The sequence below is a fragment of the Heterocephalus glaber genome, unplaced genomic scaffold (genome assembly GCF_053883595.1).
Source record: "Heterocephalus glaber isolate CG9 unplaced genomic scaffold, H.glaber_assembly_v1.0 deba00001610, whole genome shotgun sequence".
Lineage (NCBI taxonomy): Eukaryota > Metazoa > Chordata > Mammalia > Rodentia > Bathyergidae > Heterocephalus > Heterocephalus glaber.
This window is the reverse complement of record NW_028258381.1, coordinates 6,681,922-6,695,046: the sequence shown is the minus strand read 5'-3', so window position 1 is coordinate 6,695,046 and position 13,125 is coordinate 6,681,922. Positions and strand designations below refer to the sequence as shown.

Genomic DNA, 13,125 nt, shown 5'->3' with positions numbered 1-13,125 from the left:
CCTAACACCTAGTTCTTTGATACTTGAATATGGCATTGCTTATGATCCTAGACAATCTTGATATTGGCATATAGGGAAGAGCAACTGATCACAGCAACTATGACACCTTGGTATCTTCATCAGTAGTGCAATCATCAATAGCAATAGCATCAAGCACAGCCTAGAAACTGACAAACTGTGGTAATTATTAATTTGCCTACTTTAAGCAGAGGAACAAGACTTATAGTTTTATAATGAAATGTAAACCCAAGAAATTATATATAATGAATGTCCCCTCAATCAAGTGATTTTACCCTCTGGGAAGAAAATTTAAAAGGGACAAGAGGAAAAAATAGAGAAATGGAGAGAAAGAGATTAGAATTAAAGCTGAAGGAAAAAGGGAGATTAATCAAGCTTTGGGGAACTGGTGAAAAAGACAGGAGAGAAGGAAAGAAGGAAAAAACAAAAGCAAGAACAAAGCAAACCAAAAAACTAGAAACAATGTTCACACTTATGAAAAAACTAAAACAGGACAAACAAAAAATCGAAACAAAGCAAGACAAACAAATACCCCCACACTCCCTATCCTGAAAAGAAAAATAAAAGAAAAAATTTCCCTGTGACTTCAAACCTGTGATTATCTTCTGCTGTCTACAGTTTTGTGGTAGTGTCCAAATCAGAGCCCAAATCTGCTCTGGGTAACCCTAGTAAGTCTGCAGTAGGATTAGGGTGGGATGCTGGGCAATCTCAGCAAGCCAGCAATAGGGTCGGGTGGGGCACTAACTTTCTTTTCAACTCTACAGAAGTTCAGGCTGATGCTGGCCTCTGGCTGTGGGTGCTGGGGCTCAAGTCTTCAGCCAGCAGCTCTCTGGATTTCTCTTGGCAGCCTGCCCGTTCTCCCCACCCTGGATGACTTCTTCAGCCTTCACTCACCCAGTTGCTATGCGATTTCAACACTGGGAGCTCTGAGACAAATATAACTGATGGCTGCTCTGAGTCCCACATTCAGTTGACCCTTCCCTAAAAGAAAGCCTGACCAAGCAGTCTTTCCAGAGAATATAACTATTGCCTGTACTGGAGTCACTTACTGGTCCTTGTGGTTTGCAGCCTCCACTGTTCCACTCCACTGGTGTCTGCATCCTCTCTCATGCCAAGAGCTAAAAGGGGTGTGGAGTGCAGTTTGCCTCCTCTTCCTCTGTGCTACGGTCCATCTGCTCACTTTCACTGTGGTCATCTCTTCACTTTCTCTGCAGGTTCCAATCTTTCCTTCAGATCTTTCCTGGGTCCCAATGATCACTTCTTTCCTTCCTCTCTTCCTCAAGTTGTTATTCTTCAGCCTCTGGACTCCAAATATTGGAGAGGTTGATCTGTTGCTTAGTATTTATTTTTCTATGGGTTATTTATTTATTTCAGTCCTGGGGAATTGAACTGAAGGTCACTCAATCACAGAGCTACATCCTATCCCTTATTTTATATTTTGAGACTAGTTCTTACCAAGTCAGTAGGTTGTCCAGCAGGCTGGGGTTGAACTTATGATCCTCTTGCCTAAGCTTCAAGAGTGCTGGAATTACAGGCATCTACCACCATGCAGAGAATCCTTGCTTATGATGGGTCAATTTAAGATGTTTTGACTTTACAATGGTGTGAAAGTCATAGACATTCAGTAGAAACTGTGCTTTGAGTTTTCAGTTTTGATTTTTTTCCTGTGCAAGCAGTATATGATGATTTTTGGTAGTGCTAAGAGGCAGGAGGACCTGCACTCCCAGCCAGCTGCCCATTGCCTGGGATGCAGCCCATGCACTGCAGGCTGCTCAGGCCTCATGGCAAGTGGGGGAAGGAAGGTAGATTAGTTAAGACAGAGCACCCTGTGGGAGAGCATCTGGTAGCTGTTTCAGAGCTGTCATTGCCATCAGCTTCTAAATTGGGGTCCTTGATTGTGAGCTGTAACTGAGAATAGACACCAGAGCTGTGTTTTGAAACATATTTTAAATTTCAACCCTAATAAAATCCTTGCTGTAAGATTTCAAGTTTCTTTCATTTTAAATATCGTAAATGGGTTGAATTCAATACTAATTACATTAATATTTAACTGTGTAGTTCCTTCAGTGATTGAGCAAGCAGAAAGACCACCTAAATGGATCCTCACGAACACATGCACATGGGGACCCAGGGGTTTACATTTGGGGCAGTGCAGCTTCCTGTGGCATCTGTGGCATCACAGTAACCACCAGCCTGCTTTTCAGGGCAGAGACGTGCTTCCTCAGCCTGTGCAGGCTGCGCAGTTCTACTACATAGACACCTTCATCCTGCTGTCTTCTGGCCCAGAATTGTGGTCACTGAAGTATCACCTTGACACTTGCAAAGATGAGCTGAAGAGGTAGGGAGCTGCCTGACGCTTTCACTTCTCAAAATTTGAATAATGGGAAGAGAAGGAAAGTGTTGATGTTTAATCATGTTATCCAAGGTTTAGTAACAACCTCATGTTCCTGTGAGACTTGTGCTGTGAACTGAGTAGCCTGGTTCTGTGTGTTAATTCTTTTGATTTACCACATGAAGGGACCTTTGGTGTGATCTGTGAGAAAATCTGAAGGATTTAAGGACCCTGCATTATTACTTCATAAAATGTTCAAGTGACATTATGGGAGTAATTACTGATTTTTACTAAGAAGTTAAAATTACAGAATACTTCAGACATATAGATATACGTAGGAAATAATAGGTATTTACCTATGCCAAGGTTCGGAGAAATATTGTTATCTTCATTTTCAAAAAATTTAAAGAAATAAAATATTTCAGAGACAATCAGAGATCCTAACCTCTTGAAACTGTTGTATCTGTCTCCTCTGCTGAGTCTTACGTGCCCACCTGATTTCATCTGGTAAGGCAAGCATAACATACTTAGTAATCAGCGCCGGGTTGCCAAGACGCTTGACTTTGGGGTTCTCCATATCCTCAGGTCTTCTGTAACAAGTGGTACCCAGCCATCTCTCCTCTCACTGATGGACATGGAGCGATTTGGGACTTCTCCATTGGGTATGTGTAGGGCAGGTTTAGACCCTTCTCAGGTCTGGTGGTGATATGTCTTAGTTACTCATTGCTGGGACAAAATACTTGATACAAGTTAGAGGAGGAAAGATTTTAGCTTACAGTTTGAAGAGGTTTCAGTCCATAGTTGGCTGGTTCTAATGAAGGGTGGCATGGCAGTGGGGTATGGGAGAGGAGAAACAATTCATGGCAGGCCAGGCAGAAGGCAGGAAGCTGCAAGCCTTCATTTCCCTTTTTGTTTCATTCAGGCTATAGTCCTATCAGTTGGTACCACACATAACTCAGGTGAGCCTTCCATCATCCACACTAGAACAACACTAAACCAATCAGTGTACTAATTCAGTTGTCATGCATCCATAATCCAGTATTATACACCCATGATTCAGCCACCTCCCAGAAGTTCTACCCATGAGACTTTGGGTGGACATCTAGGTACAAGCCATAACATGAGGTTTGGGCCTGTTCTGGAAGGTTGGCCATCCTGCATGGAAGGTAGCTCCCCTTTTTTTCTTTCTCAGAACATCCCTTGTGTCTTTTTTTTTCCTGTGACCAAAGACCACAGACAGGCTTGCTCCTCACATAATAAGGATCTGGAGAAAGAAAGTCCTGGCTTGACAAATAGTCCTGCTATTTGTCAGACCTTGATTTTAAGGTGGGTTATATGTTCTTATTTTCACAAGGCAAATTGGAGAGGGGACCTTTAGGCCACAGCCTAGAGGAGCTTGGGGATATGGGGCTAAAGGTGTTGCTGAAGGAGAGTAGGCCATGTTGATCTGGGCATCTGGGTAGAGCAGGGTGGTGCCTGTGCTCCAGGTGGCTGCATCACCTTCTCTGGAACAGTAGCTGTTTAAAAGAGCAATCTGTGCCCTAGGGAACAGGGAACAGGGTATGATCAGACTTATATTCCAGAAGCCTGACCTGGTATCTTCCTTGGCATGTGGGTAACTAATTCTGTGAGTACTGGGTACTGTGCTCTCTGGTCACAATTCAGACCGGCTCTCCCTTGGCCTGCTTCTCAAGAGCTGTGTGTGCTTTCATATGTAAAAGGCTGAACTCCACAAACACTTTCCCATGTTGGCATTAAAGATAGCTCATGTGCAGTTGCTTCCCAGGATGGTGCCACAAGACATATTTGGAACAGATGTTACTTCTTCTGAGGTCACTACTTACTCTTGCTGGAACAGGGTGCTGTGTATAGGTGGATAGTGAGGAGAATGTGCCTGAATTCCCCCACACCTGATGGCCTTCTCAGAGCCTAGCTCACCTAGGATTCACAGCCCCTTCAGAAAGATGGCCCCACAGGCTTTCCCAGTTGCTGCCTGCATCTCATTCATCCATCCTATCTACTCATCTGACCCATCATCCCATTTTATCCCATCCATCCATCCATCCCATCCCATCTCATCCATCCCAATCCATCCTTCCCATATAATATACTGTTAATCCATCCCATCTTATCACATCCATCCTACCCATTCCTCTCCTCTATCCATGCCACCTATCCATTCCATCCATCTATCCATCACACCCATCCATCATACCATTCTCATCTTGCCTATCCATCCCATCTTATCTAATCCATCCATCCATCTTATTACATCCATCTATTCATCCATCCATCCCATTTTATCCATCCCATCCATCCATTCATCCTGTATATCCTACCCATCCATCCCATCTATTCATCCATCCCATCTTATCCTTCCCATCCATCCATCCATCTATCCATCTGTCCATCCACCCATCCATCCCATATATCCTACCCATCCATCCCATCTATCCCATTCATCATCCCATCCACCCATGCCTTTCATCTATCCCACCCATCCCATCTCATTTATCCTATTCATTTATCTTATCCATCCATCCATACCATTTTATCCCATCTCATCCATCTCCTCCATCCCATCCCATGTTATCCCATCTTATCCAATCCATCCATTCATTCACCCGCTCCATCCATCTCATCCATCCTACCCATCCATCCATCCAATATATCCTACCCATCCATCCCATCTGTCCCATTCATCCATCCACCTATACCTTTCATCTATCCCACCCATCCCATCTCATTCATTCCATTCATTCATCTTATCCATCCATCTATCCCATCTCATCCATCCCATTCCATCTCATCCATCCCATCCATCATATCCCATTTCATCCATCCCACCCATTCATTCATTTACCCCTCCCACCCATCTCATCTACCCATCACATTAAGCCATATCATCCATCCTGTCTATCCTACCCATCCCATTCATCTGTTTCACCCATCTTATCTCATCCATCTCATCCATCCCATCCACCCCATCTCATTCATCCCATCCATGTATCTCATTCATCCCATAGATCCATCCCATCCATCCAAGCTCATTAATCCCATCTATCCATCTCATTCATCCTGTCCATCTATCCTACCAATCCATCCAGCTATTCCATTAATCTGTTTCATCCATCCCATTTCATTCACCCTCTCTCATTCATCCCATCCATACGTCTCATCCACCCCATCAATCTATCCCATCCATCCAGTGTCATTACTCCTATCCATCCATCTCACCTATCCCATCTCACCAATCTCATCCATTCATCCTATCCCATCCACACATCCTTCTAAACTATCCTATACAACCATCACGTCCATCACATCTCATCCATCCCAAGCCATCTATCCTGTCTCATTCATTCCAATCCATCTATCCAATTTACCTCATCTTCACCATCTCATCTATCCCATTCATCCATCCCATCAATTATAATACCCATCCAATCTCATTTATTCCATCCATCCCTCCCACCTGTCCCATCTCATCAGTCCTGTCCATCTTTCCTATCTCATTCCATCCATCCACCCCTCTACTTCATATGCTCATCTGATCTATTTTATTCACCCCATATCATCCATCCTAATTCATCCATCCCACCTCATACATTCTAATCCATCCATTCCATCCATCCCATCTCATCCCTCCCTCCATCCATCCCCTCTCATCCATCTCCCACCTATCCCCTCTCATCCATCTCATCCATCTTATCTCATCCATCCTATCTATCCAATCCCATCCAATTCCATCCATCCTTCTCATCTATCCATCCCATTCTACCAATACTGTTTTTCACATCCCATCTTTCACATCTCATCCATTAATCTATTTATAGATTCATTCCATCCTATCTTATTACATCCTATCCCATCCCATCCTATCCATCCCATCTTATCTTAGCTGACTACTTGGACAATCTTAATTTGTGTGATGACCTAACACAAGTGTTACCAATGGAGGGAGTTGAGCTGACACTGCCTAGCTGTGTTTCACCTGGTGGGCTTACAGTAGTAATCATAAACTGCAACCCAGGAGTGGCACAGAAAGTTAGAAAACATTGATCCGGTATTGAGATGTGTTATACTCCTATTTTTAAAAGATTATCCAGAAGAATGGTTGTGTTTGTTTAAACCTCCTAGGCCTTCTCCTGCCTAGCCTTCCTACAGGAATCCACAAGCTGTGACTTGCATGTCTCCTGTTCCTTCTGGGTGTCTTTCTGAAAGACAGTTTCCTCAACTGAACAGTCCCTGGTTTTTATATACTTTTCCAAAATTAATAGCTGCTTTCTGCTTTATTAGTCATCTTTCTATATAACTAAGCAGTTTTTCACTGTGGTAATTTGTGTAATTGCATCCTATCCCTGGGCACTTATTACCAAGCCTCCCTTGAGGTATGGCCTCTTTGTCTCCTTGTTTATGTGTGGCCTGCCTTTCTGGGCCCTTGGAAGTTCTGAGGTCTGTCCCAGGACTCTGTTGATCTGGGGCTTGGCCTTGGATAACTTTCCTTTATGTTTTCTGCATAGCTCTCCTCTGTGTTTGGGAGTGTACTCTGTCCTCCTGGGCAGCACAATACCTGCTAGCCTGGCCTGGCATCTCCATGTTGCTGCTCTGGACCCTTCTGTGACATCTTGGCCGTCTTGTCCTTTACCCTCCCGCACTAGCCAAGGCTACTTCCTGGAATTGCCAGCCAGTTACTTTCCTTTGGGATATTATTTCTAGGGGTTAAAAGCATATATTTAATAAGGCATTGCTCACTGCTTATGTTATCCTTCAGAAAATAGTAACAAGTTGTATTTCACCACTGGTAATTTATAACTGGTTGGGTATCTTCTCAAGTATACATAATTATTTTAGAATTAGGGGACAAATGTGCTTTCTCATAGTTGGGAATGAGTAATTTTTGGCTATATAGGATGATATCATTTTCGTAAATTTTCTTTAAGGGTAAAATGAGAGTTTCTTAATGGAAACTAAAGTTTTTCCTAAAGGAAAAGTAAGGTGTCCAATCCACTTAGTCCCTCAGTATTATAAAATACAACTTACTAAACTAATGGGAAAACTTTATTTTCACTTTCAAGTTTTTAAAAAGTAGAAATTTAGCTGTAGTGGAAGAAAGCAAGAAGCGAGATTGATCATCTGTATTTTTCCTACAGGTATAAACCAAAGAGCCAGTTACAAGCTCATCTACCAGCTCTCTCTGTCAAACGCAGCCGATGTGACCAGTTTGTCAGCAGTGAATAACTTATATTCCTGTATCCTTGCTCCCTGGCCCTTCCAATGTATCACATATTGAGGGTTATTCTTCTGGCAAAGTGTCACTCTGTGTCAGATCAGCCTGAAATTGTGCTGTGTGCTGGGAACATGGAGCCTGAGGTCTTTTGCAGCAGTTGCACATGTAAGAACTGCACCTTGATGGCGAGAAAGGAACACAAACCTGGTTATGACATCTGGCTCATAATTCACAGGGTTAGCTGACCAGACTTTGTTATCTGAGCTTTAATGAAAATACAGAGTAACTTAGTGCATTTTCTTAATTAACTGCCCGTACATACTATAGGTGTCCTTTGGCTACTTGAGCAGTTATTCCATCTCACAGAGGACTGAAAAAAATGATAGCAGTTGCTATCAACAGAATATAACATTGACTCTAAAACTTTAATGTTTGTGTGGCTAACATAATCACTTTCAATTTTTAAAACATATTTGTTTAGATTCAAAGCTCTTAATTTTTAGGAATTCATTTCATAAAACTTTAATTTATTCAAACATAGGTCTACACTGAATTCTACTGAAGAGTTATAGTTAAGATTTTGAAGGACAGGGCCAGGGATTTAGCTCAGTGGTTCCAGCGCCTGCCTTGCAAGTGCAAGGTCCCAAGTTCGTTCTCCAGTACCAAAAAAAATTTTTTTTTTGAAGGACAGAAATAAAATGTTATAAAGTTCTGTATGTTTTAGTTAGAAATGTAGAACTTCTGTGCTGGCATCATTTGAAAAGAAAAATACACTTGGCAGAAGTGTATCACTATGGTTATTTAAACTTGAGTTACCATTTTCGCATGTTCTGTCATTGTCACTGTACTTACTATTGAATCTGGAACTCTGCACTCCTGCATGTATACTTCTTCTACAATGTACAGGGCTGAGCACTGGCTGCTGGGTAGTTTGGGTGGTCATATATTCCCTGAGTTTATAAATTGTCCCTCAACCATCAGACTTATAAAGTGTATTACAATTTCCTAAAGATATGCCACTTTATGTTACCTCATGCAGCCTGCTCTGAGATAGATTATCCCCTTTGTGGCTTTATAATTTCATCTTTACCTCAGACAACAGTTAGTTGATATCTTAATTTGGGTATTCACAGGTATCTCACACTCTGATGTCCCACCTCAGTTGTTCAGCACTGGGGCCCCAGCTTCCACTTGCTGCTACCAGCTCTTGCCAGGTACCTGGGTACCAGATAGGAGGAGCTGGGCTAGGACTGGACTGATCCTATGTAATGTCGGAAATTCTTTACTACTCATTCATTTCTGAGTCTTCCAAGGCTTATTAGTAAAATGGAACTGTCCTGTCTGTTTCTCATGAGCATGATCATGGTGAAGAGTTCCCTAACTGGATTGTTGCAGACCTTGTACTCAGAGCTGGCCGGGACAGGACTTTGGAAGTTTTCGACTTCAATGCTGGCTGAAGTGCTGCAGTGATAGCAGAAGCCCATTCATGGCCTGTCTATCAAATTTGTCAAAATACAGTAAGTTTTTGGACAGTATGCATCATTTGTAAAATTATGAGCATAAAGTGTTTAACACAGGGATCTGTTCTGTGAAAGACAATTTTTCCACAGACGGGTAGGATGAGTTGGAGAGAGAGGTTTGGGATTATTCAAAGGACGGGCTACACACCTCACATGTGAAGTTTACACTAGGGTTTGCACTCCTATAAGAATCTAATGCCACTGCTGTTCTGACAGGAGGTGGAGCTCAGGTAATGAGCAATGGAGGGGGTGGCTGTAAATACAGATAAAGCTTCTATGCTAGCTTACTACTCATCTCCGCTTGTGCAGGTCAGTTCCTAACAGGCTGTGGACAGGTTCCAGTCTGTAGCCTAGGGGTTGGGGACCACTGGTTTAAGAGACACAAATGTATTGCAATGTAATTTATAACTGTTACCAAAATCGTTAGTGTTTATTGATCATTAAACTATCCTAAGTCTTGCTGTCTGACTGTAGAAGATATTTTAATATCACATTGCACATACATTTTTGTGCTTTTGTCTTTGATTATCTTGTAGGCTCACTTTAAGTCTTTTCTAGTGATGCTTGCTGCTTACCTTGGTGGAAGGCCATGGCAGTGGGAAGGCAGCCATACACGTGGCAGGGACATGGACCACCGCTGACCTAGCAGCTTGTCTTCTGTGGGGAGGATCAGACACAGCTGTCTCCCTTCACAGAGATTTGAAGACATCTGCTTCTGTGTGGTAAAGGCTGGGATTATGAGGGTCTCATGACCATTAAGTTCCAGAGGCATTTTGTTACCTAAAAGAACATCTAAGACTTATAAATGAAAATTTTGTGTTTTTAAATTTTATTTTGGACTAAAGCTATGATTTTTGATATGGTTGGGAAGGCTTTTCACGTTAAGTGTTTAACTTAAAATGCCTTCTGAAATCTGCTTTAGGATACAAGGGCATCATTTTATTTGCTGAGTAAAGTCTTGTATGGGTAAAGAGACTTTGTTGTCTACAGTTTTCTAGGGTCACTTTAAATTTTTGACGAACAGAGCAGGCATGTCTGATGACCTGTGGAGTTTTTTGATTAGTCTAATGGGAAAAAGCAGATTCTTTTTGTTTAGCTACCTCATGGATTCTGTTGCCGTGTCCTTTATTGGAATGAGAGTGCTGGAAAGACTCTGGAGGGTGCATTGGGAGAGGCCATTGGGGATTAGAGGCTCCGTGTCCAGGACAATGGCCGCTTCATGATCAGACTTGGGGGGCTGTGCAGAGAACAGATCCAGGGACTTTGCCACGTGCAGTGGGCAGATTTTTGGCCAGAGGGCACTTGGAGGAGGTGCTTTGCTCCATGCTCACTCTGTGGGCCTTCCTGGAGATCTTTAAAGGCTTGGACAGGCTTCTTATCTTGGCAGCATTGTTTAACCTTTTGCCCTTAGCAGTTTATTATTAGGATGTTTCCAATCATGCTAGAAGTTTTTCTGGTTTTTAGAACACCATGGTTAATATTAGTTTGGAGAATGTTGTTAAAAAGAATATTATTATATTTCTGTATCTTTGTACAGAATCTCATTTCATACAAATAAAATAAACATGCATTAGTTCCCCCAGATGAATGAGGGATGCCTTTGAAGAATTTTGTAACTTCTTTATGAGTCTTAAAATGGCAAACTTAAAGCCAAAGTACCTGTCAGTGACATTAGTGCAATTGTGATGGGGAAGAACTGTGAACAAGAGGAGTTGGCTTGGTGATTTGTGGTAAGGACAGGCTCTTGGCCTTGGAACCATGATTGTGTGTGGGCAGTTTCACAGTGCAAGCTGTCAGGAGTGGGTTGAGTTTAAGATTGATTGTAGACTATTTATTTCCGGGCCTTTAGTGAATTCCATATTAAGATATTAGCTTATATAATGACAATTAATTTAAAGCATCTTTCATTTTAGACATTATGAACTTCTGTCAATTTATACGCAATTCAATGAGATATGGATAGCTAATATTTGGATGTAAAAATGTTAAAGGGTAAATCTGATTTGCTAAATTGTTTAGTGAAACTTCTGGGTACAGGCAATTATCTTTACCACACATGATTATAGATTAAGACTTCAGCTGTTTTAGTGTCTGGCCTCTGTGTGCCTGGAACTTGGAGTTTGCTCAACAACACTTGCTGATTTGAACTATGCCTAAAGATATGATTATTCCCAGCAGTTCTAAAGTGGGAGCCTGGATATGGCTCAGGGTCTGAGCACACACTCAGCATGTTTATTGCCCAGTGTTAGATCCCAGCACCAAAACCCTGAAAAGATGTGCATCTAGAGAGCAGATAGTGTCTTGAAAGAATGAACAGTTAAAGTCTGACAAGATTTGAAAGTCTTAATGTGTTATTGTTAAAACTCAGCATGTGGAAACTTACCTAAGGATAAGTATTGTTAATATTCAGATATCTGTCTGGGGACTTCATGTAAATGCATATGTGAGCATATCTTCTAGTTATTGGATAATACAGTTGAGAATTGAGTGAATTTACCAAATATTGTCATTTTAAGTTAAAGTTTGTCAATCATGACGATAAATGAATCTAATGTGTGATGTCCTTTGATGTTTCAAATGTTGCACCAACACGTTTTGACACTTGCTGGATCTTGTCTCCTAAGTACTGTGAATTAGAAAAAGCTTTCTTTCATTAGTTTTTTAATTTATTGTACATGATTTTAAGCTGGTTATTTTAAGGTCAATTATAATTGTGTGTATGTTTCTGTATTTGGAAAATGGTCTGTCAGCATTTCCATTATTAATCCTCATTTTTTTTCTTTCACTTTTTAATTCTTTTTTGGGTTTATGACAGACCTATAAAACTTGGTCTAGATTGAAACTTGGCAGATTGGAACTTGGTTTGAGATTTCTTTTCTTTTTTTTCAGTTTGGTTCCCAAATTTGTTTTAAGTTGTTACAGATGTTTAGATTGCAAATGCAAAACATAATTCCTGAATCTTAAATTTTTTAACTTATAACTTAAACATAAAACCATAGTTTTACGATGTGGGGAAGATAATTCTTTTAAGCTTAGCTAATCAGTTTTTCTCATATTTTCAAGAGGAGTTGTTTTATATTTTGGGAAATGGTGCAATACTAGTTATTGTGACATCTTGTAATTTTCCTGTTTGTTTTCCTCTCTGTTCTCATTTCATATCAGAAGAGGTTTTAGCTTTATGAATGTGATGCTTTTCTCTGTTAAAGGACTAAGTAGGATAATGCATATAAGTTGCTTATCTTGTCCTGTTTGGACAATGGAAGGTATTTTTATTTTCAAATAAAAATTTAAGAGGCTGGTAGATTTTGCCTTAGAAAATTCTTAGTTTTTATACACAGGTAGGTTCACACAAGATTTTGTTCCATGCTTGCTGCATGGGCAGTCAGTAGCTTGAGTTAGATATGATTTCTGCTTTTGAGGGAAGGACAGCATCAGAGATGATAGATGTGGTGGAGCCCCTAACTCTTCTGATCCTGCAGACTGATGTCCACATAAGATCAAGATAGGAGATGGGTGTGTATGAAGGCCCTATGCTGAATGCCCCTGTCTATTCCTGCTGTGATAATAAAATACCAAGACATTTATGTATGAAAACTAAATTTATTGCTCACAGTTCTGGAGCTAAAAGTCTAAGATCAAGGTGCTTATGGGCTCAGTCTCCTAAAGGCTTTTTGTTTCCAAGACAGCACTTCCTGGCTGCATCCATGGTGGAAGGGGAGACAGGCTCCCTGGAGCCTTCTTGATCCTATGAGGAGGACTTTATCCTTGTGACCTAATCACTTTCCCAAGACTCTACCTTGTAGTGCTACTGCATTAGGGTTAGATTTCAACATAGGGATTTTGAAGTGACATCACATTTAGACCACAGCACTGAGTAACCACTAGATTGTGTGGATAAATCTGCACGGGTAGAATTCTATGAGGGCAATAGCTTAAGCTGTTGTTCACTCAGGGTTTATGAACTATACTGGCCCTGCCTGTGGGATTCCCACTACCTGCTGTGAGGACAGTGTGTGGATGTGCAC

At 41.3% G+C, this 13,125-nt stretch overlaps 1 protein-coding gene across 1 annotated transcript in view; it reads left to right on the top strand.

Annotated features, from left to right (window-relative positions):
• Wdr27 (WD repeat domain 27) overlaps window positions 1–13,125 on the top strand; it is a 187,757-nt gene that overhangs the window by 51,695 nt on the left and 122,937 nt on the right. Inside the window, 4 exon segments of the mRNA XM_087196013.1 lie at window positions 2,223–2,356; window positions 7,504–7,522; window positions 7,524–7,602; window positions 8,976–9,097. Coding sequence (XP_087052139.1) covers window positions 2,223–2,356; window positions 7,504–7,522; window positions 7,524–7,602; window positions 8,976–9,097 — 354 coding nt within the window.